The following is a 24938-nucleotide window of genomic DNA, read 5'->3' on the forward strand; positions in this document are numbered from 1 at the left end:
TGTCATAAGATAAGATATATTTATACCTCCCATTCAGAAATGTGTCAGCCACAGCCCAACAGCCTCTCGGTAGTTAGACTAACACAATCCATTATTTTGGCATCTGTTTTGTGGCGCAGAAAATAATTACAGTACAACAAAAGAATGTGTATCCGTTCAATCCCAAATCATGGAAAATATCAGTAAACTTGGATTGGAATCAAAATGTTTAACCCCCTACTCTAATGGCTTATTGCAATGCTCCTTGTGTTTTTCAGACGGCTGGTTTACATTTTACAGCGACAAGCAGAGAGGGAGAGAAAAAAAAAATCTCAACCGTGGCCACAAGCTGGTGGTCTCCAAAGCTCCGGTTTTCAAATTAACAAAAAGAGGTAACGCTTTCGGGCTTAATCCGAAACAACAGAAAGTGTTAAACACATCCATGTGTCCATTGGCACAAGTCAAACATTAAAAAAAGGGAGACAAGATACTTTCCAAGTCTCTCTCCTCTCAATGAGAGCCAGGACTTGTGCCATACGTCTTCTATATGGGTCAGAATCAGGCTGTCTGGGCTCTATTTAACACAGCACAACAGGTCACATTTGAAAACAATTAACATGCCTAGTGGAAAAAAAGGCCCTACAGATGGGATTTTACCATCAGGGACATTTCTAGTGTCAGACCTCACTGGTACACATCCATTATGTCACACGACATGTAACAAACACAGCAATTAATATCAGCCGTCCTCATATTTCCTCAAAGTCATGTTGCCGTTTCCCTCCAAGCCTCAGATGGTAACTTTGCAATTACTAAAGCCACTGCCCTGCTTAATTGTATAAATCAAAAAGATTTATTTGTCCCGACGTGCTCGCTTTGGTACATCTCAGAACTGCAAAAAACAAAAAAAAAGCTTGCAAGACTTGGAGAGCCAGTCATTTGGATGATGTTCAGAACTACGGCAAGCTGTCGTTGGGTCCTTAAAAGGAAAAAAAGGGAAGAGGCAGTGGAGGAAAGAGACAGAAAAAGATGGAAAGAAAGTGAGAAATAAACTGTGAAGGAGAGGAGTGTGAGTAGCTGGGTGCCAATACATGAAGCAGTGGAATGGCATGTCTTCAGGAGGTAGAAAACCCCAGCCCCACTCACCTGAAACCCTCCCCAAATTAGTCCATGTATAGGTCCGGAGCCGTGTGGGGTTTTTCAGGCCTGTTTTGTGATTACTAAAACCAAAAGTTTTGTAAAAGAGTGTAAATTTTTAAATTTCCCCCAAAGGGGGGGGTTTAATAAAAAAATTTAAAATTTAAAATTTAAAATTTAAAAAAATACCTAAGGAAAGGGAATTCATAAAGGGGTCAATAAGCAGGCAGAAGCTTTCCCGAGATCAAATGTTGGTTTGGATCTGTCTAAAATTAAAAAACCCTTATGTACACACAGAGATGGGGGCCTCACGTTAATGGGACCCCAAAAAAAAAAGAATAAAAAAAATGAGGTTGTCCCCGACAGTGTAATGTTTTAAATTTTGGATTTTTTAAAAGGATATTATAAAGTTTAGAACGAGTATCAAAAAGTCACAAATTTTGGGGATTGGAAATTGAACGATCCCCAACCCCACTTATAGAGTCTCATTTAAATTTTAAGTTTTTTAAATTTTTTAAGAAAATGCTATAGGGGGGGAAATTTTTTTTTTGTGAAAAAGGGGGCATTTTTTTGAAAACCATTATGGGAAAGGGAAAATATTTCCATTAGTTTATTTAAAAGGAAATTGGGGATGTTTTTTTGTTTTGTTTAAAGGTTAAATATTTTTTGTGCATTAAAAAAACTTTCGGGTTAAACGAAACCCTTTTCCTTTTTAAAAGGGTTTTTGTCGGGGTAATTTAATTTCAAACACCCCAATAGATGTGTAGTATTTTTTTAAAGGGAAAAAGGTATGATTAATAGGGGGGGGGGGAAAAAAATCCTTTACAGAAAATAGAAATATAGTGTTCAATGTTTTCAGGGGGCCTTTAATTTTGGGGGATAAACAGGCGAAAAATTTACCCCGATCTTTTTTTCTTTATATCAAAAAAAACCCTTTTTTAATTCCGTTTTTAAAAAATTAGTTTATTTTACCCAAAAATTTATTGGGAAAGTGCGGGGGGGGGGCTACCACAAAAGAACTGATTTAATAGCCCAAACCCTAAAGATTCTAAAATTTACTAGCCATTTTTAACCAGTTTTCTCTCTTTTGAAAGCTTGGCAGAAAAAATTTAAACCTCCAAAACGGGTTTAAACAGAGGTAAGGGGGGCCTTTTCCTGTGACATATTCCCAAAAAGTCAGCTGAACTTTCCATCATATCCCCTGTGGGGAAACTGAGCCAATGAGTTGGAGAGGGGAAGTCAGGAAAGGTTATTGGGGGTTTTGGTATTTTTATTTATCTGTGGCTCAAAAAGCTGAGCATCCGTCCAGCATTTAATAGCCAACTATCTAACATGTGGATATGGTAAAGCCCCATCAAACTGCAAAGTAATTTTTAAATGTTTGAAGGACACAAAAAATAATGCCCAAAAACCTTTTTTTTAAACGGTTTTTGGGTTTAGTGGAAACACTGAAAATACCCAAAGGGTTCTCTTTTTTTTAGGGGGTTTTCCCTCCATTTTTTTGTCTTTAAAGCCATTCCCCAAAATTTTTAGCCAGAGTTTATACTGGTTTTAAATCACCCAAAATTTTTAAAACCCAAAAGGCATCGATGTCTTCAAAAAAGGGACAAGAACTCATTTTTGGGAAGTAAAAAAGGGGCATGGTTGGAATTTGGGTTTTAAACAGCGGGGGCAGGGGGCCTGGACATTGGGAGACAGCGCTAGATCTGGGCTTGAGTTTCCTTGAATCCCGGGTTTCTGGGCAGGGCCAACCCCAATGCAAAAACCCCTATTGGAAATTCTTTTCTAAGGCAAAATGTTTTTTACCCGGCCGTAAATTTTAAAACAAAAGGACAATGAGTTCACTCAGCGATGCGGTTAGGGGGGAAGACCGGGGGAAAGGGGAAAAAAAAATGTTGAAAAAAGAAACCCTCTGTTTTTCTAAGAGAAAAGGGGGCCCCCTTTTTCTCTCGTCCCTATATAGAGGGAAAAAACCCCTCTCCCTTTTCCCCTCTGGGGGTAAAGAAAAAGGGGGGTTCTGGGGGGTGATCCCAACCGATAAATTGGTGGGACAAAAAGGCTTTTTTTAAAAATAATATTGAAACGGGGGCAGCCTTCACACACAGACAAATTCCACCCCATGTTTTCCCTTTTTATTTCGGCCCCCCCAGTAAAATGGTTTGGGGCTTTTGGTGGGGAAGGTGAAAAGTGATAAAAGTGTTTCCTCGCCCCACTACACTGTAAATTTCGGGAAAGAAAAAAAAAAAAGAAAAACCCAAAAAAAATACCACGACGCTTTTTTGGACCAACGGGCGACCCATTTTTGGGGTTAGGTCTTCTAAAAAAAGACTTTTGGCCAAGCGAAAAAAGAAAAATCTTCCTTAGCTGGGGAGAGGGAGTTTTTCAGCAAGAAAAAATGAGTACCTGGGGGTTGATAGCTTGGGTGATTTATTAAGATGAGGAAATGGAGTTCATTTTTAATTTGTTTCGGAAGCGCGGGAGGAATGCAGCGGTGCTGTTTGAACAAGGCAGTGGACCAATGTTTTTGTAGGTGCTGAAGGTGGCAGAGCATCGTAAAAAGAGGCTCTTTTATGAGCCCTATCACAGTGGTGCAGACAGTCCTCCCGGGGCGGGCCAAAAAACCTTTCTACAAAGCTTTTTTGTTTTGAATCTGAGCGAGGATGCCCGAGCCGGGGAAAGGGGGGAAAACCAGCAGGTCATTTCTCCCTCCCTTTTGGTTGAATAAGGGCCCCCCACTTCTGCACGCTCGTAAAACCATTTTCACCTTGTATCATCGCTCCCTTCCCTTGCCATTGTGAAAATAAATGACCCGGGGGAAACCCAAAAACCTTCATAAAAATACCTCAATGGCGTTTAAAATTTCTTATTCCAGCCTGTCCCACCCCCCTCCCAAAGGGGCCCCCCCCAAAAGGGCCCCAAAACCACCAGGTTTTTTTAACAGAGAACCCTGTGCCCCGTGGCCCCGGTTCCACCTTTGGACCCAAACACGCCCCCTTTTGGGGCAGGGTTTGTCTTTAACAATGCCCCAACACAACAGCAGCATTTTAAATTTGAACACCAAAATTTAAAAAAAAGGCATAACTCTTCAAATGTTCTGGATTAAGCTGCCATATTAGATAGTGTTTATGTGTTTTTTTTCCCTCCTTTTTGTTTTTTTGGGGGCCCCCTCTTCCCGGGATTTTTGGCCTTGCGATTGCTTGCCGTAAAAGGCAGTTTTCCTTAGAGAAATCATTAGAGAAGGGGGTTTTTAAATTTACTGGCTTGAAACTTCCGGGCCCAAAAGCGGGGGAAAAATTGCGGGAAGTCTTGCCGAAAAGGTCGGGGCCAGGCCCGGCAAGGCTCTACTTTTGGGCCCCAGAGCCTCAACCCAGCCTTAAACCTCCCGCTGAAACCCCCATCCAGGGCAGGGTATATTACAGCACTACTCATAGTGCTGGTCCTGAAGCTACCACATTTAAGGAGGGGACAGGGGGTGAAAAGTGGCCCCAACACCCGGGCCTTTTACAAGGGACGGCTACTACTTTTAACGGAGTTAAAATAGGCCCCCAATTTTTGATATTTTTGGTACCACAAAACATTCATTTAGGCCGGGGTTGTATATGAAATATGTTGGATAAACCCCTTTACAAAAAGCTTTCAGTTCGTCTTACTGTAGGTTCAGTGTGTCAAGTTACAAGGAAATGTGGAAATCAGCACACCATTTTGTCAGGTTAAATAATCAGATATTTTTTCAAAACCATCAGTGGTTTGGTCAAACTATGCATGGAGTAGTAAATAATATTTTTTTGGGGGTTTTGGATTTAAAATGTATAAAAACCCAGTCCCATTTTGTTTTTTTTGAAAAAAGATCCCCGACTTTTGGGCAAGAGGTGGGCAGCAGGTCATTCATTAGTGGGTACTGTGGACCTCTCCCCTCCCTTTAATGAAGGGCCTCAGGCAATCCAAAAAAGGCTTTGGGGAGGGAATGTTTGATAAAAAAATAATGGGGGGTTTTGTCCCGGAGAAAAACCCCAGGGGAAAAAAGTGGGGGTGGGTTTAAGGATGCCGGGGTTTGGAATGTCTTCCCCAAGTAGTACAGTAACGCAGACATGACATTAGTTGCAGTCGTTAGCATGTCCGGCTAACTTGGTTTCTACCTGCAGGAGACTTCCAGATTGAGCCAAGGAGCATGTAATTAGTGGCGAATTTATTTTATCATTGGGGTTTAAAAGGGACTAATTTCACGTAGAACCACTGCGGGGAAAAATAAACGAAAGCTATCATAGTTTAGATTTTTTAAGAAAGCATTTCTTTTTTTTGGGCCACACATCCCAACCTTTAAACCACCCAATAATCCCCTCCTAGGATGCAAAAAAATTCTCCCAGCCCCTCTCGGGCAGCTACGCAAAATTTAGGCTGGGTTTTTCTTTTTTACAATTATTAGTTGGTCTTTATGTGGTTGATATTGGACGGTGATGGCATGTGGCTATGAGTTGCTCATCAGGATTTGAAAATCAGCTAGCCCGGGCCCCAGTCGTGGTTCAAATTTTTTTAAAACCGATGAAAAGGTGGAGAACATTAAAACCCCCCCCCCCCCCCCCCGGGCGAACAAGGAAAATCACAAGCCTCTCAGAATAGGATTCACTCTGAGGATAGGTTAATCAACTCACCCGTTCCTGCTGACTCTGCTAGCTGGCTGGTTTAGTTTTTCAAATGTAAAAAGAGGGGAAAAAAAGGGGTGGGGAGGGTCAGCCCAAAAACCCCCTGGCCCATGATTTCCCCAATATGTGGACAAAACTAAGGCCCCTCTTTAAGGCCAGCCCTGGGGAAATTGAACACCCACCCCCACTTTTCGCTAGGCCCCTCCCAGCCAGGTGCCCCGGTGTGGACGGGGGTTAGTCTATATGCTGGGGTTGGTTTTCCAGCAATTAAAACCCCCTCAAACAAATTTTTTTGCCCCCTTCAACCCTTTTTAGTTTCACAAAAAGCAGGGTGTGGAAACCCCCATTTTTTCCTATGATTTTTCCACTTCTCTTCTTCCCTTTTTTTTGTCTCCCCAAAACGACGGGTACGTGGGTTCCACTTTCACGCGCTCCCCCGGGTCATCAGGGGCGAATGGGTTTTGGGCCCCGCCTTTCCCCCAGGAAAGGTTGGTACCCTTTCCCCAAGGCCTTTAGTGCTTTTGGGGGGGAAGTTATATTTTACCTTAAATATGCTTCCTTAGGCAAAATTAATTTGGGAAAAAACCAATTAAAAATTTTTGTTTGAAGGGGTGACACCCATTTTTTACCAATCCCAAACAAGCCCAGACAAAAAAAAGTGGGGGGGAAATTCAAACCCCTGCAATTTAAAAATATTAAAAACATGGGTGACCTACAAAATTTTTGATTTAAACTCAGACCCAAAAATGAAATTTTTTGCTGGGAAAAAAACCCCCTCTGCCCAAAATTATTTAAAAATTAAACCCACTTTTGGATTGTATTGGGTCTGGCTCCCAAACCCCCACTGTCAGAAATCTAAAAAGTTATTTTGGGTCAGGAAATCCCCTTTTAAAACCCCCTTAAAAAAACTTCAAAAAACAGCCCCTTTTTTAAACCCTTTTTAAAATTGCCCAAAATTTGGCAAAAACCGTCCAAAAAAATGCTGAAAATAGTCCATGTATTTGTTACTTCCCGGCCCCGGAATACTGGAAAAACCTTTTCAGGGGTGCCAAAAAAGTCCCCCAAGAATCTTCAGTTTAACCAGAATGCTGCGGGGGTTTTTTTTGCCCCGGCCTTTAAAAAAAATAGATCATATTTCTCCTATATCAAGTTGTAGTTTTGGGGGGTTTTCCCGTTAAAAACCAGGATTGAATTGAAAAAAAAAGGGGTTGTGGAAACCTAGAGTCTTAAAAGTGAATGAGAGAAAAAGGCCCTTTAGCAATAGGTTAAATCTCCGGGGGAACCGCCCAAATCTGTGTTCTTTGGGGGGTAGACATCATTACACATTAAAAAGGGAAACTTAAAAATCCCCCCCGTGGAAAAAGGGTTATAATCTATATAGGGAATGAGGAGTTGCACTGTTCGCCTAGCCCCGGGGGGGGAGGTTTTATAGCCCACAGACCAAAGGCACCCCTTCCTTTTTGTTTCCTTTTATAGTCAAACCCGGGCTCGTCTACCAAAACCCCCTTGGGAAAAAGGGTCATCTGCCCTTTCACCAGGGTTAATTTGGGTTATAGTTTTAGACTGCCGGGGGGAGTGTTTTGGGCCCCATTTAGTCCCCCTCCTTTCCCCTTGGTTTTGGTGCAACCCTGTACCCCAAATGCTTGTTACTAACTTAGTTTTGGGGGGCTTTTCCCAGGAGTCCATGTGTTTTTTTCGTCCCAGCAGTTTTCCCTTTGGAAATTTGGGGGGCCACCTAAACATGGTTTAAACTGTTTGCCGTGGTCCAGCTCCGGGCCTGCCCAGGGCCTGCTTCCACAACCTGCCCACGCCCCCAGTGCCCTGCCCCACGGCCCTTCTCGTCCTGCCTTTCGTCCTGTAATGCCCTGTACACCCTATAATTACCCTGAAGGGGCCTGCTATCCATGAACTATACAACTACAATTTTTAGTTTATAGGTTTCCCTAATTTTTTTGGGGATATTTTCGAAATGTTCATCACACCCAAAACCCGGACCCATCCCAAACCGCCCCACCCAAGGGGCCGGGTTTGTCGAGATTTTCCCTAAAAAGGGGGTTTTCCTCACTACTGTCGCAATAAATGCTTGCTCTTGGGGGGAAATTAACCCCGGGAAAAATTTTTGGGGGCCTTTTTAAAATTATGAGTGTGGTCTAGACCTACTCTGTCTGTAAAATGTTTTGAGTTTCTTTTGTAATGGTTTTGATAATATAAATTTAAAAAGATAAATTTAAAAAAAAATTTTAAATTTTTTCAAATGTAAACCCGCAAAATTTCTGTAAAAGTCAATTGTGGGGTTTACAAATTTAAAAAAGGCCAAGGGTTAAATGTTTTAAAGGGGGGGATTTGGGGTTGTTTAATTTTAAGTTTGACAATCTTCAATTCCTTTTTAAAAACCCTTAAAAGTATATGTATTAAATGAGAGTTTTAAAAAAAAATGCCCTTTTCAAAGGGGGAAATAAATAGCTCATTCCCCCCAACAAACAAAAGGAAAGAGCAGTTACAGAGGGAAAAAAATTGGGAAAGGGAAAAAATTTTGAATAAAAAAACTTAAGAGAATCCCGGGGAAAAGGGAAAAAAGAGGGGAGGGAAGCAGAGGGAAAAATTAAAAACAGATTTTCCTTGGGCCCCCTTTCCCCCCATTGGGGTTTTTGAAATTTTCCCTTTGGTTGGCCTCCAAAATTATGGACGTTAATTGAAAATATTTACATTAGCATGACAGGTGGGAGAGGTTCAGCATCCTCTGGTAAAGGGTGTGAATGTGGAAAGGGAAAAGGGGGCCCCTAATTGCAAAAACGCCTGATGAAAAATCCCTGCTTGTTTAGGTCATTTAAGTGAACCAAAGGCCCGGTCCCAAACAGGTAGGAACAAAATCTGGGGAGAGAGCATGGTGAAGGGCAAAAAGAGAGACCTTGTTGCCAAATGGTTTTTTTTTAAATTAAGTTAAACTTACAAATGTTTAAAAAATGCCCGTCAGAAATGTGAAAGGAAAAGATTTAAAGCGGGGGCAGACTTTCGAGAGTATCTCTTTCCTTTGAATGGAAAAAGAGGCAAAAAAATTAGGGCCCGCCCCCAAATTAACGAAATTTTTAATTGCCCATCTGTTTTGGGAATTCCCCCGATCAAAATTTTCGTGGTTTAGCCGGGTTATTTTTTATAAACGTTAAAAAATAAAAACACTCGGGGGGTTTTTTACCAAAGCCCAAACGCCCCCCTCCGTAAAGCCCTTGACATGAGCCCGTCAGAGTAGTTAAATGCACCCTGTGCCCGCTAAGTTTTAGATGTAGGGCCCGGCCCCGAGGAAGAGTTTGCTTTAGGAAAACCCCAACGATAGAGTCGGGTTTTACGTCGGTCTTGAGTTTTCCCCTTTACCATTACAAGAAAAACTTTTTCCCCCTTTTTGGTTTTCAGCAAAAGCAGGACCCGTGCTAGTCCCCGGGGCTAAATAGCATATGTTAGTGTTAGCCCCAATAGCCCTTTTGTAGCTGTTAGCTAAAGCGTCCGTTAGTGTTAGCTGTCCGCGTTGTTTTTCCCCGGTTTGCCCCCCCCCTAGGACCCCCAACCCGGGGTAATGTCCTGCATCCCCTGCAATGTTTTATATTGATTTTGGTTTAAATTTTTCGGTTTCAGGCCCATTTTGTCCCGTTTAAAACCCTTTCCTGTTGGGGGGGATCTTTTTACGCTTCTGTTCAACTTCTCTCGCTTACTTCCGGGGCCCCGCCAAAACAGCGGGCCGCCCCCCTCCACACTTTGATTTGTTTCCCGTTTAAAAATTTTTTTTTAACCCCAGGTATATTGTTTAAAACAGGGCAAACCTGATTTGTACCAGTGGTTTTTAAAGGGGAAAACCCGCCCATCGCGGGGGCCCCCACGGCAAGAACACAGAAGAAGTAATGAATGCAGTAAATTTAGTTGGGAAAGTAACAGCGTGTGGCGGAGTGCTGGACCGGACCGGGGGGCCTGGCCCGAGATGGGACCCATGGGGCCAGAATATCATTTGTTCATAAAAAGGGAGCGCAGGGGAACATACAGGGGTTTTAAAACCCACAACGTGTTTATCCCCCCGTTCGACCGTGCGGGGCCCCCGGGTTTATAAGACAGCCCCCCTCTCTGTGAGTAGCATCCCTCACACTCCCCTCTCGCCCGTTATAAATAGCCTAAGTGACAAAAAAATTTGTTTTTTTGGGTTTAAATCAAAAATAATGGTGGAGAAAATCGCGATCCCCAAAAATTTTTATTTAAAAAATCGTGAAATCATTTTGGCCATAACTGAAAATAGCAGAAATGTTTTGTTCCATGGGTCTGAGGAAAATTTGGGAAATTTTTTTTTCACAAAAAGTAACAAAAAATAAAAAAAGGGGGAAAGTGAAAATGATCAATGGAAGTACAGTTGGGTCCCGAAAAAATTTTTTACTGTTTCACCTGGTTTGCATTTTTGTTCCCCCCATTAATGGCAAAACTTTTCTTCCCCAACCCCAAATACCGAAAGGGGGAAAACCCCTTTAAAATTTTTTCAGACTTGGGGACATTTTGAAACCCCTTTTGGGGGGCCTTTTGTAACACCTCCCCGAGGAAGTGTTTAAAATTTCCCTGACTTGAAAAATTTTAAAGGACATTGAGTGAGGGGGGCCCTAAAAGAAAAAAACTAAAAGTGACTGATTATTACGTGGTCTGCCCTGTCGATTCTCTAAAGGGTTTCAAGTCTAAATTAAAGAAAAGGCCCCAGGTGGGCTTGGGTGAAATCCTCATTTCTGGGTTGGGGGGCGTGAGGGGAAGGGGAAGCCCTTTGGGGTTTCCCGCAAAAAACCCGGTCACGAAATCGTTTTGTGATTGGATGGGGCACCATGCCGGGGAGGAGGATTTTTAAATTTAAAAATTTTTGGTGCCAAGTTTAACAGCAATAGAACCCCTCCTCCCAAAACCCGCAAAAGCAAGGTAAGCAGTGACATCAGAGCTTGACAACAGGGATATTTTTTGATAATGGTTTTGGACTCAAGCTTTCTACTCAACCCAAATAAAAACCCCCAGCCTGGGTTTAGCCCAAATTGCCTGCGGGAAAAAAGGGGCCCCCCGTAAGGGGGGCCCCATCAGCCAAATCGTAAATTTCCTCTTTTTTACACTGAATGGCTTGTTTTGGGGGTTTTTGTCCTTTGCTCAGAGGAAAACTTCTCCCGAAACCCAAACCCCGGGAGGTCGGGAGAAAAAAAGGAGGAAGGGGAAAGGGGAAGGAAAAAAGAAATTAAACTAAAATAAGCTTAAAAAAAAAAGGTTGTGTCATTGTGGGCTGTGAGGGGGGGTTTTTAAAATTTGGCCCCAACTGTAGCCCCGCCCCCCAAACTGTGCCCCAATTTGATTTATGGTTGGTTTCATTTCTTTGGCCCAAAAAATCCAGAGCTCGATGTCCAAAATCTCATATTGTAGTGCGCAGCTCCCTTTTTTGCCGCTGTCTTGCTTGTTTGGGAAGCGTAACGCTCGGGCCCAAAAAGTTTTCTTGGGATACCCCACTTTAAACACTTTCTTCAAAAATTTTTTCCTGGGGACTGAATTTTAGTTTTCGGGTTTTCTGCCCAAAACCCCCATTCTTTGAGACAAACTTTTGGTTAAAGGCTTTAATTTGTTTTAAAAACTATTTTTATAACATTATTGGATGTTTTAAACATTGGGCTATATTTTCCCTTCAGGGAAAGGTTTTGGGAAAGACTCTCCTTTTTTTTGTCTTTAAAAAATAAAGAGAGTTAATCGGTTTTTTTTTAAAACGGGAAAGAAATAGATATTCTTTTTTGTGGGTTTGTGAATGCTTCGTGTTGTGAAATTTTAAATTGAAGGTTGAAAAAACTGTCAGGCTTGATTTTTCTATTCAATTAAAATTCCCCAATTTTTGAAGGGTGAAGTATGGGTCGGGCACGTATGTGCCCATAAATTAGTTTGGGCTTTGTGGGGCCCCCAAAAGGAAAAATTTAGTGTGTCCTTGGACTTCCATCATAAAGGCCTTAACAGACCCAAACAAAGGGGAGGGGCCCCGCCTTGGCTGATTTCTTTTAAAAAAAAAAAAATAAATTTAAAAAAACAAAAAATTAAAAAAATACCTTTTCAAAAATTAAAAAAAAGGGTTTTCCCGGTTTTAAAAAAACAAATAAAATTTTTAAACCCCAAATTTAAAAAATTAAAAATTTCCTTAACTGGCCGGGGGTTGTTTTTAAGGCCACCTTTCAATATTTTAATTTAACCCGAAATTTTGGGGAAAAAAAAAAATAATTTAAACCCCAAGATGGTTTAACCTTTTTTATGCCGGGGGGACAAGGAAAATTTAGTTTGAAACCCCTTTTGAATTTAACCGGGGGGGGTTTAAAACTTTTTCCCAAACCCCAAAAATTTTCAAACCCGGGTGGTTGGGGTATGAGGAAAACAGCAGAGAGAGAGCGACATTTTTCTCAGCCTTTTTACCGCAAAAAAAAGCGGACCCATGGAAACCCATGGTGAGTTACAAAGGGAAAAACACTGTAAGTCATTGGAGCAGAATAATAATGTTTTTGCATGAGCTTATGTATAGTAGAGTGTTTCACACGCGCCAGAGATGAAATAGTGTTTTCATTGAACATTTAGGGGGCCAGACTTTGTTTTCCCCTGTGGGTAAAGGGTTGTTTGGGGTTACCCTTGGGCTGTGCCATTTCTCCTGTGGTTAATCTACTCATTCAGCACCCTCAACCCCCCTACCCCTATCCCCATCCAGGGGGGGCCCCTTTAAAAGGCTCTGCCCCACGTGGGAAAAAAATACCCAGACTCATCTACATTTCTCCCGGTGAAGACATTTAAACGGTAACAAATTAAACCACAAGGGTGGGCATCATAACAAAACAACATTTAGAAGTAAAATTGGTAATGATTTTCCCCTTAAATCCCTTTTTTGGGAAAATTCTAAACCCAAAAAAAAACCCCCTCTGGTTATCACTGGAAAACACCTATGGCTAAATTTAACCCGGGGCCAAAAGCAATTTTCCTCTATTTCCCCAGGGTAGGCAGGGAACGGGTTTCATTTCGAGGCTCAATGGTCATAAAACCCGTGTCGGGGGGCCCTCAGTAATCTTTGGCCTTCAAGATCAATTAAAATTTTTTGACAGCCCATCCACCCAAAAAAGGGGGGAATTCTCCTGCCCTTCCCTCTAGCGTTGCCAAAAGGGGGAAAAACAAAACGTTTTTGAAGCAGTGTGGGCAGAAACCCCTCCCTCACCCAAAAAGTCCCAACAAACCCCCTCATTTTAGCCCCCTGACACCCCTGAATTTGACGGAGGGGTGGAAATTTTAATTTTATCCAGAAAAGAGGGTAAAATTAAGTTTTGTTTGAAAAACCCGACAGCCGGGGGTTTGTCATGAAAAAACCTTTGGGGAGGGTTTGGGAAAACCCAAAATTGTTTGTCACAGGAAAAAACCAAGCTAAGGGGTTTCTAGAGAAAAAAAGGGAAAGGGAGAATGTGTGGCACGAGAAACCAAAACCCCCCCTTTAAGTTTTGACAGGTTTTTAAACAAATTTGTTTTGCAAAATATCTGTTTTGAATTTCCCTGGAAAAATTTGAGCTGGGTAGGGGCGGGGCCCGGGTTTTTTTTCTGCCCCAAAAAAGTTGTGTGTCTTGGGGTATGGGGGTTTAAAATTTCCTTGCCCAATTCCCCCAGACACACACACACAAAATTTTGTGAAACCGAAAAATGGAAAAAAAGGGGGGGAAAAAAAAAAAAGAGCCAATTTAAAGTTGTGTAAAAAACAAAGCCCCGTGACGCGCGCCACAAAAGGCATACACACAAAATTTCTTTAAATCGCCCAAGCTGGCCCGGGAAAAACTATTTTCCGTGGATAATATTAACCCGCCAAGTAGGAAATTTAGCATGGGTTTTAGAAAGCCCCCATGTGGCCAAGGCCCCCCCTTGGGAAAACAAAGCCCCTCCAAAATAAAAAATTGTGTTTCATTTTACAAATCCCCCCATGTATAAACGTTTGAAAGAAAAAGTACAGGCCCCCATGACAAATGTTCATTAAAAAAAAAAAACGATGACTCAAAAAGACTCAAGTGTGCATTTGCCAAAAGGGGGGTCTGAAAAAGGAGAAGCAAACAAAAAAAACAGGCCCTAAAGGGCTCCGGGAAAAGGGGGAGGCGGGTCAGCGAAAATGACCAAAGCAGAAGGAAAAAAAATGACATTTTTTTCCCCCTAGTCAAACTTCAGTTTGTGAGGGGAAAAAAAACCTCGCCGTGAAGCCCAAGAGGGAAAAGGGTTTCCCCGTGAAAACACCTGGTTTCCGGGGGGCCCTGGGGCCGTTTAGGCCCCGCCGGGCGAAACCCGTGACTAAATCCCGAAGACATGCTGACAGCCTAGTGCCAAACCGGGGGGGCCCGGGCGGGGGGCCCCTCCCCTCCGAAAGGCCCCCAATTTACCCATGACATTTATAGAATTAAAAACCCGGGATGGAGTGGGGATTTAAATGAGTATTATGTTGGGGCTCTATGCCGCACACTGTGGGTTTTTAAAAATTGTAACCCCCTAAATCCCCTTTATGGGCACAAAAGGGGGGGGCATTTCCCGGGTCTCATGGTAGGCAGCCCCGTGAAGGTGGTGGAGGTTTCCAAATGTAGGGCCCTTATTACCCCAAAAATGAATAAAAAGAAAAGGAGCGTTTGGTCATAATGACAAAATAAAAAAAGCCCGGGGTTTGACAGAAGGGTTTTTTGCCTTTATTTTTCATCCAAATTTATGTGTTGCCCAAAAACAAGGGGGATGTAATTTCAAAGGAAAGGATGCCTGGATTCTGAAGGGTTTTAAAAATTATAAAAAAGAAATTAAAACCCTGTCACTGTGGGCCAAACTGGGGACTGTAAAACGCCTCCAACAGTTTTAAGAAGGGCCCCCCGGGGAGGGAATTAAAGGGGGAAAGGAGAGGACTTTAAAAAGAGGAGAGGGAAAAGGAGGGAATTTCCTGAGAAGGGCGCAAAGTGGAAAAGGGAGGAGGGGAAAAACCCCGATTTTGACAGGTGGGTCCTTCAAATGCTTCCTCCACACAACTGTTAACAAGCTTCTGTAAAAATAATTATGGGCCCCCGTAGTAAAGGTGTCCCCTGGTGAAACTTTTGAAATTTGATTGGAAAACAAAAATAGTTTCGGAAAAAGTTCACAATGGTATATCAGTACTGGGTCCAATTTTGGACACGGAAGGTTTTAATCCCCTTTTAGCCATGCCAAAGTACTTCAATCCTTAATAAAAAAGCAAAAGGGAAGGGGAAGGGAAAATTTTTGGGGTTTTTTTTGGCATTTTTTAAAAATGTACATGGGCAGTCATGGTGGTGAATATTCGACTCCTATCTGGGGAGAAAAACATTGGGAGTAGTTTTCCAAAGGGCCCCCGCACAAAACCCCTTTGGAAAGTGGTACCCCAAAAAAAGGGTTTCAGGCTTTACCCGGGGGGAAAGGCCCCTAGATCTCTGGCGGGAAGAGGTCCATTTGCGTTTTAAGCGCTATTGTTTTTTCCTTCGTTTATCCCACGCTTTTGGGCTCCGGAAGTCTCGTCTCAAATGATGCCTTTCATTTTGTGTTTTTTGGCCCAAAAAAAACCCCAAAAAACACAAATTTTTTTTTTTCTTTCCTTTGGGGTCCTTTAAACCCCTCTCAATATGGGCCCAAAAAAGGGCCCCTTTAAAAGCCAAAGGGACCCAAAGGGTAAATGCCCACTTTTTTGTTTTTTATCAGTTAAGTTCAGGGCGGAGGGGGAGGGTCTACAAACCAAAACAACAGTCAAGGGAATTTCCCCGCCTCTTCCCATCTTTAAACCAAAATACAAGGGTTTGGGGCTAAGGCTGGAAAAAAAAATGTAAAAAAAACCAGGCAATTAAACCTGCTCCTATTGTACCAAAATGTAGCCCTTTTAAAAAAAAGGTTTCAAATTTTAAACTTTGGAAAAAAGATGGGGAAAACAAATCCTAATCCAACTTAAAAGTTTTGGGTCCCGCACAACTGGGAATACGGGAAACCCGCGTGATGAACTTCAGTTTTATATCATTTTACCACTTTCAGTCTTTTTTGCCCCTTTCCCCCCATTTATCTTTCTCTCTGGATGTTCAGTGTGTGCCTTTTGGGATTATTTTAGTAATGTGTCACTCTGCCTATGCGTCATACACAATGCAAGGGTATTTGGGTTTTTTTTGGGTTGGGGAAATTGAGCCAAGTTGGGGTGAGGGTAATTTTTAAAAAAAATCTTTTGAAATTTTTTTTACACAAAAGTTTTTTTCCCGGGTTTTCCCAAAAAAACCCTTTTTAATTCTCGGGACAAATTGAAAATCTCCCCAAAAAGTTATCTAAAAGGTTGATAAGAAGGGATTATGGGCACGTTTTCCTTCTCCCAAAACAGACATTTTAGTCGGGCAGATCTAAATTTAAACAAATCTGAAACAAAGGGAAGGTTTTTCCCCCCCAAATAGTGCTGGGGATCGGGTTTTGGCAAAAGCCCCAAAGGGGTTTCAAACACTGGGGGGAGGCAGTAGGGAAAACAAACCAAAAACTATGGACAACAACTGCCTACTCCCTCCCACCCCCTCCTTTATTTCCCCATGCAACCTCAGTAGCATTGCAAAAGCATCTGTACATTCTAGGATTTCAAACTTTTAGGGACGAGCCAACTCTAAATCACACAACCACATCCAACAGGCTGAAAAGCCATGCAGCAAGTACTCACACAGAGAAGATGTTATTATAACTCACAATTTTTTTTTCTTCTCCTCCTCCTGAGGTTCTCTCATAACAGTTAAACCTCGTTCTGGACTGCTGGAGTCAAGAAATGCTGCTAACTGGCTAGAGTGCTGGATGTTGTTTAGGTACCGAGGAGGAAAGGGAGAGGCTGAGGTCATTGACCCCATGGAGGAGGCAGGGTGACAGTAAGAGCAAGCCTGAAGGGGACAGAGAGGAGTGAATAAAATGGACTGGTGTTTGGCAAAGTTTGGCCTTGGGATGTGACCCTGATTGAGCTTGGCAGACATGGCTCAAACTCAGTATTTATAAACTTGCGTGTGCACTGGATAGCCTGTGAAATCTAAAGTCTAAACTGTGTAATGTGCATGGAGAGCACTGAGGTCAGTTCACCTCTTGACCTCAACATATGATTATAGACAGAATGGGATAGAGAGACAGAGAGGGAAATAAAGAGACAGAAAAAAAAAGCAGATGGATGGACAGAGGATTTGTGTATGAGCCAGCTAGTACTGCCTGTGGTCCTCCAGAGGGACGATACCTTATGATTTGTCAGGAAAATGACAGTGGTAATAAAAGCATGATGGGAAACATTTCTGTACAAGACAAGAATTGGAAGCAGTTCTCTGAAAAGGGCTGCAGAACCAAAGCGGGCAACGGTAATTGTCATTAAGTTTGACCGGGACCACATCAACGAAACCGGCGCTCGGCCGGACCTCCAGAACAAAGCTTGGAAAACAAGCTGTCCTTTTAACACGAAACCATCCAGAACCAAAGATGTCTTCAGACCCACAGCAGAGCATAACAGCATAAGTACTACATTCTGCAAATCCATGACATGATCTGCCAGTGGACTCATGCTGTCAAGGGAGCAAAAATAGCTCACTGTAGGCTAGTGAACCACTACAGAACTACTCTTTGTGTTTTACATGTAAGTCCAAGTTGAATCGGTTGTACCAAAACACTGTGGGAGTTAGAGGAATATGTTAAGTACATTATGAAAAGCAGATAACTATTTGTCAGTGTAATAATGTCTGTTTAACATGGCACACACTATAAAGGCTGGTCTATGAAGGACGAGCTGAAGGGTCAAGGAAGGATTAATGGAGTGAACACATGTAAATCTAACACAATCTTGGCCACCATCTCCACTGTTAATGCATTAAAGGAACAGCCATGTCAGGAGGGCAGAGGACAAAAGGAAGAGAAGACAACATCTCTCACCTAGGTGGAATCTGCTACTATAGTCAGCATCCTCTGGTGATGAGAAGAGAAAAAAGGAGAAGCCAGAAGAGAGGCACAACATCATGTTAAAGAGAATAGTCAGGTACCTACCACTTCAACCACAAACTGGAAAAGTGAAAGTCCACAGAAATACAAGAGAAAGAACATACAGGTACAGTCAACATACAAGACATCAGATTTTATTGTTTTGTTTTATTGATGTTGGTGGAGTTTCAGTTAATTATGTCCATAGCCAATGATGTAGTGGCAAATAGGAAGTTAACTATGACCTCCAGCAAATGCATCATGAGCAAATGACTATCAACATGATCATACATGTTTTCTTTATTGTAATAGTATGAATTTACTTTCCAAAAAAAAGTACTATTAATTTAGGTTTACAGTCCATTACATCCCTGGCCATTGCTATAGATGTTTTTTGAAAGTCAATACATAATTTAGTGTTATGAGTTAGTTCGGCACATGATTACTTATGACTACTGACATGTGAAGGAATGATTCTCCAAACAATGTCCACTCTAATGGCAATGACAAGTTAGTTGGTGAAAGATGGGGCAATTTACAATGCAAAAGTCAATAACCTGCAAACTCTTCACAGTTTTTAAAAGGAAGAATTGACAGTGACGTTTGACGCGCCCCTTTAAGAGTAATTAGCTTTGACATAAGAAGACAAGGCCAAATGAAAACAAGAAGGATGGAGAGCAGAAGTGAGAGGGAGACCTTTCGTCACACACAGAAATTATGAAGGGGAACCAATCACAAACGGTTTGACTGTGTGCTGCACTATCAGCCAGTGACCATCAGTTAAGTCCTATTCAATGGCAAGTAGTACCTTCGATCTCCTCAGCTGTGAGTGCAATAGAAGCAAGGAATGGAAAATGAGTCACAGTTACATTTACAAAAAGTAAGTTGAAAGAGATGAGAGAAAATAGAAGAGGAAACCTACCAAACTCTACAGCCACATCGTCTTAGAAAAGCAAAACAAAAGACAAATGACAAAAAGAAGAGTTAACATCGTAACATCTTATGTGAAATACTCTAATTTGAGCGACAGTTAAGTATGTAGCTCTCTGTTATACAGTGCACTAGTATTCAACACTATGACATTTCTATATTAAAATATTGCTTTGAGTTGAGTCATTTGTTATACAAAATTTAAATAGCTCATAATTCTGTTTCATTTTGAAATGTTTGTGAAAAATACTCACTACCATCAATATTGTGTCTAATTTACTACATTAATATAACAAAACAAAACAACAATCACTACATTACTTTAACAAAAACAAACATACTAACTCAAAGATTCAAAGACTCAAAGAACTAAAAGATTTCAACTGCAACTCATGGTCTTTATCAGTAGGTGAAGTATGCTCAGTTATCTTGGAGATGGCTCAGTTGTCATGACATTACCAAAGTATGGAACTTTGGGTACATGATGACAACCGAGTAAACTCCATCCACTGATGAAGTAGTGATAGACCGATGTTATCGGTCGGCCAATATATTGGGCCGATATTTGCATTTTTACAGCAGCAGCCGTGTATTGGCACGCACGATACACTGCGTTCTCCGAGCATTATTTACAGACAGGCGTCCACAGGCAGCTCTCAGTTGACAATGTACATTAAGTGATGACCTAATTATATCTGTCTTATAATATGTCAGCAGGCAACGCATCATAAACACTGTGTTGTAAATATTGATGAACCCTTTTACCCTTGCACAGTTAACCATATGCAGTGCACCCACCCACATGATTCACACTGTACACATCATTTGGGTGATATGAATGTAAAATGATTGCAGAGGTGACACTGATCTGTTTTTGTTTATTATTTTTAAAGTAATGGCAGTGGAGAGTCTGAAAATCAATCCAGTGTGGCAGGGTTTACATTTTTATGATGTCAATTGAAGGAGCAAAAGCAGTATTGGCTCCAAATATCGGCTCAAGAAAATCGGCAGCCAGTATTGTTGTCGGCTAAGGCTGATGAAAGAAAAAAAAAAGTCGGCACTAAAAAATCCATATCGGTCAATCCCTATGATGAAGACCAAGAGAAACATTTAAAAGCTAACTAGTAACTGGACCTTACGTTCCGATTTTTTTTTCTAACTGTATTTTATCAAACTATAAGAATGAAGTTTTACATTCTACTAAATAACATTTCTACTGTTTTTGCTAGACAAAACATGTATTTCCATTGTTACCTAGTGAGACACAGTCTTTGGTACATTTCTGTGATGCATCCACTGTGAGTTCATAGAAAGAGACATATTTAAATTCAAAAGGTAGCATTTGAAATCCCTCCAGATGTTTAGGAGTGCCATCCAAACAGCTATAGGATGATGGTTTCAAAATGGTAGCTGATGCTAGATCAGTATATCTGTGTGTGTGTATGTGTGTGTGTGTGTGTGTTTGGTTTATGAATCCATGAACATTTGGAGGTACTTATACATGCTTCCTCCCCTTCATGTCTTGATGGCCCCTTTTAGCCAAACAAGGTTAAATCAAAACATACGTAGCACCATCCAGCACAGTATGGTGCTTGACTTACAACTGCACGTTCATTTCCCAGAGCGCACCGCAGCTCGGGGACATGTTACGTCACAGCCGGAGTTAATGACTAGCCAAAACAGCAGTCAGGAGCGATCACTGCAAAGGTTGTTCCATGCTAAAACACCACTCCTGAGAGTGTAGAGCCAAAAGAGTCTGCCTTTATCTGACATCTTGTTTAACATGTTAGTGTTCACGGCAATGTTCCTACTGATGTTGCCCGCCTTACGCTGAAATGTGACATTTTAAGTTAAACCAGCACCTAAACCACATTTTGAGTAGGATGAGAGGTAATTGTAGAGGAGGAAGACAGGGGCAGACTTGAAAGAGGAAATAACTAGGACAATATGGTAATGATAAAGATATCAGAATCCTTCCAAGTGCTGTCCTTTCACTGTGGAAGGCTTTTATCTGGTGCCTATCTGCCACAGGAATGCTTTGCATTGCTTTTTGGCCTTGTAGCCTTCAAGGAACTAAACATTCCTAGTCTAATGACATACTATGTGATAACACTGCAGAATGTAAATCGACAGGGCACGGCCTATTCTTAAAATGCTTCAATGCTGGGAAACCTTGCCCTGGCCTTTTCTGAGAATGAATTGCACCCGCCAGCGCAAAGAAAGCTTTTGAGAGCAGTGAGAATGAGCTGAAGTCATGATCATGATGACGTGTATGTGAGCGGCCAGGCCTGCAGCCTGGAGTGGAATTGCGGCCGGCAACTTTCTCATTGTGCCGTCAACCAGGGTACCCATCAGCTAGCCAGGCCTACTGGGTGCTGCAAGCCCCCCCATATCACATGTCGCCCACATACCAAGGATTGACCACAAAGGATACCAGATGGGAAGAGGCGAGGGTAGTGTTGGAATGAAGGGAAAGGATGGATGAGATAAACAGAAAGACGAGCGGATGTGATGTTTGTTAAAGGATAGTTGTAGTTTATTCCAGCTTAAGTCCCATTTTTGTAGTTTTTGCTGTTTTTACTTAATTGGTTATAATAACATTGTACTAATTATCTGCTAAATCTGGAAATATGACGACATCGCAACTATAGAGGGGAGGTACGGAGGGGAAAGAAATGCGAACGGTCACAGTGTTTGCCCTGTAACTGTACAGGCGTGGCAGGTCACCACAACGGGAACCCCAGCCAGGCCAGAATTTTTTTAAATGCCACCATCAGTAATGTAACTGCAGGGCAGTCAAGGATGTTATCTTCACCACTAATGAGAAAGTGCTGTGCAAAACCCACAACAGATTTTGGCAGCATGTTTTCCTCCTCAATGGCTACATGCATGCAAATGCAGGCTTATTGTAAATGCAGGCTTATTGTAATGTGCAGTCACAATGCCAGCTGGATAGACTTCTGTTCCTGCACTGTAGCTCACCAGACACAAACCAAATTGCTATTTGGCAACTGTTTGTAAATGTTCACCTCTCCTGTGTTGTCTTTGTCATATTCAGACTGCATGCCAGGGAATTACTTACAAGGATTTTGAGTCAGGTGCAACAGAAAATCTTGCAGCCGCAACAGGTGGTTCTAAAAAGTGCAACATTGTCCAATTTCGTCTTGAAACGTAATTTTTCTTATGTGAGAAAAACATGTATATTTTTAAAAAAGCATTTTACTGTGTTGCGAGTTATTAGGAAAAAGCAATATGACAACACTAGGTACGAAGAGGAAAGAAACGGTCACGGTCACAGTGTTTCTACTATAATTGCACAGAACTGTGTCTGTGGCCGCCAGGCCAACGTGGAACCCCAGCCAAGCCAACAGCAGTAATGTAACTGTAGGGCAGTCGAGTGTGTAATCTAAACTGCTAAAGTCAATTAAACAGGTGAAGTAAAAATAACGTCACTGAATAGTAGGTCATCCACAAACCCATTCTATTGTCCTCGCCATCATCACCCTGAGTATAAAGGATCATCCAAGTTGTACTACCCATTAGAGAAATATAAAATGATAGGTATCTTTATTCTTTGGATAGCTTGGATTTATACTTTAGTTGCATGGATTATATCTGGCACAGTCAAAAGAAAATCTTGCTCCTCCTTACGTTGCAGGAAGAGACAAAGGAATGACCCCTACTCAGCAGCCTGTAAACGGCCTTGAGTTATGGGCTGATGTCACCCTCACAGCCAGCCAGCATATAGATGGCCTTCTCCTTGAACAAACTGGACGCTGCCACTTTCTCTCTTGCTCGCTATATATCTCTCCGTTTGAAACAACCAACATGAGACCAGTGAAATTTTCCAGATGACATAGAGTGAGATCTTTGTCATGGATCTTTCGACCTTCGAATGCAGAGCTGACTATTCAAAGTCAGGATGAGTAACTGAATGGAACACAGAGCAGAGTCGGTCTATATTAAAAAGCTGACTTTATATAATAATAATAATAATAATAATAATAATAATAATAATAATTGAACCAGCAACCCACCGGTTGCCCAACTCTATACTGACTGAGCTACTGCCACCCCATATATAATATAAAAAGTCACTCAATCAGACAATCAATCAGGGAATTTTTACAGGAAGGGAAACAATCACAACTTCATAAAACGTCAAGGGTGGTCGCCAAGGTTTATCTGGTTTTGACCTTTGAGAATAAAAGAAGAATAAAACTTTTCTCCCACACCCATTGCGCCGTCGAAATCTACTCATGTGTCTGCAAGGGTTTTTAAAATGAAATGGACCGATGAATTAAACACAGGGCCAGGTTCAGGGCCACTCGAGACCGATCTTGGGCAGCGTTTTTGAGATGGTTCAGTCACTCGCTGGAGAGAGAAGGAGCGAAAGTAAGAGGGATAGTGCTGTAATGTATGGAGAGAAAAGTAGAAAGACCCCAAGGTGAGCGATAAGTGTGTCCACGTGTTTGGCAGACTGCAAACCAAACTAAACAATCAGACAGTGGAGAGGTTTGCATGTCAGACAGAGGAACAGACATGCTGTAAGAAAGCCCAAAGAGCCGTGAGTATGTTCAGAGAAAACAGATGGGGAAGCTGGAGCAGAGCCAGATATTGATGGAAGCGAGCTGGGGGGCACCTAGGCCAGGTTGACAACAATAGATTTAAAATAGTTGATCTAACCCTTGTACCAGATTAATAGCGGACTTGAACTGATGGCACTTTAAAAATCAGTTTCATAACCGAGGAAGAATCCATGAAAGCTGCGACAGCAACAGTACGGAAAGGAATTATTTATATCTTGCAAAAGTTAGGCATAAATGGACACGGTTAAGCAATACTCGCCGCAGCCCCTCGCCAACACCAATATTGTTCCAGCCGACAGAGCTCCCGGGCTGGAAAGAGAGAGAGATAAAGGGACCCCCTCCTCAATCACCACCTCTGTCCTCCGCTCAGTAACAGCGGGGTCTCCATAGTATCCTTCAATTAGGTTGTAGTTTATGGCCCCCGGGGCCCAGCTGGTCTGGCGTCCAGGGGGCCAGGATCCAAACCTTTTCTCCCTCCATCTAACTTGACCCAGCCACCACGACACCGCGGGGCCACATTGGTTACAGAAAGTGACCCCTTGACATCTACAGTTTTCCTCCTTCAGTCAATCCATTACATTTTTTTCACTTTCCTGCGTTTCCTCTTTTGTACAGTTTTTTTCTTTAACACAGTTCACGTTTATTCACTCAACTCGTTGCTTAATACTCCAACTTGATCCAACATTTTTCTCTAATTTAACACCGAGACATGAATGTGCAAGAACAAAGAGTGAACTGTTATCATTCCCCAGTTATCCATCTAGTAGTGAGAGGGCCATGTCAAGGGACTTCCTACTGCTCCTGCTGTACAAACAACTAATGCGTACAGTATGTATGACATAACAAAAAAAGTTTGCTGCAGCTCAAAAGCAGACTTATGTTCCTTTGGTATGGGCCGCAACGGACTCTACTACATTTTACACCTGCCTTCTGTGCATACAGAGAGGGTGGGGGGTGGTTACAAATCCCATAACTCATAAGAAGAACTGGGCCATTAAAATGAAATAGTAAGGGAACAGTACAGCACTGTCTGTCTTTAACTCTTTAGCAGGCTATTTTTGGCCATCCTGCACCATGTATGCCAGTATGCGGTTAAACATAACCAGGAAATGACAACATCCATAATTCACCCGGGAGCTAAAAATTGGAGGTAAAAGTTCCTAATGCTAAGTTTAGAGGTGGTCAGCGTAGCTCTGTTGGTTATTTCAGACCTACATATTGAAAGAGTCACGTTACATTAAAGGGTCGATGCCATGTTGAGGGAAACAAGTACATGTTCATCCCAAAGTGGTAATCCGCAGTGAAAAATATGGCCTATAAAAACTAGGTTTTGGATCAATGGGATCATTGTGAGACCAGAGCCGACCTATAAAGCTAAGTACAATTGGGTGTATTTTTCAGAGTGTTCATATGTTCTAAAATGCAGAATGAAAGGAGGGATACATGTTGTCCAGAAGACAACTTATGCACTCTTATTAAGCCTAAATATAGGGTTAGGAACATAAAGATATAAGCAAATATATATAGCAAGGATACAAGCAGGGAGAACAGGAGAGTTGTGTAGAAAAGGAGGCATTTGGAAATAAGCTTGTAGCTGATGTGAAGCAGAGAGGTAAAATATGGAATGTATTGTTGCTGTCTGGCAAAAACCTTGAAACTCCATATTTTGTCTTTT

At 41.9% G+C, this 24938-nt stretch overlaps 1 protein-coding gene across 1 annotated transcript in view; it reads right to left on the reverse strand.

Moving 5' to 3' along the window:
• Positions 1-24938, reverse strand: part of mpp7a (MAGUK p55 scaffold protein 7a) — a 194675-nt gene that overhangs the window by 13438 nt on the left and 156299 nt on the right. The window contains exon 12 of the mRNA XM_032504515.1: positions 10803-10945. Coding sequence (XP_032360406.1) covers positions 10803-10945 — 143 coding nt within the window. The remainder of the gene's footprint in view (positions 1-10802; positions 10946-24938) is intronic.

The sequence above is a fragment of the Etheostoma spectabile genome, chromosome 22, assembly GCF_008692095.1.
Source record: "Etheostoma spectabile isolate EspeVRDwgs_2016 chromosome 22, UIUC_Espe_1.0, whole genome shotgun sequence".
Taxonomy (NCBI): domain Eukaryota; kingdom Metazoa; phylum Chordata; class Actinopteri; order Perciformes; family Percidae; genus Etheostoma; species Etheostoma spectabile.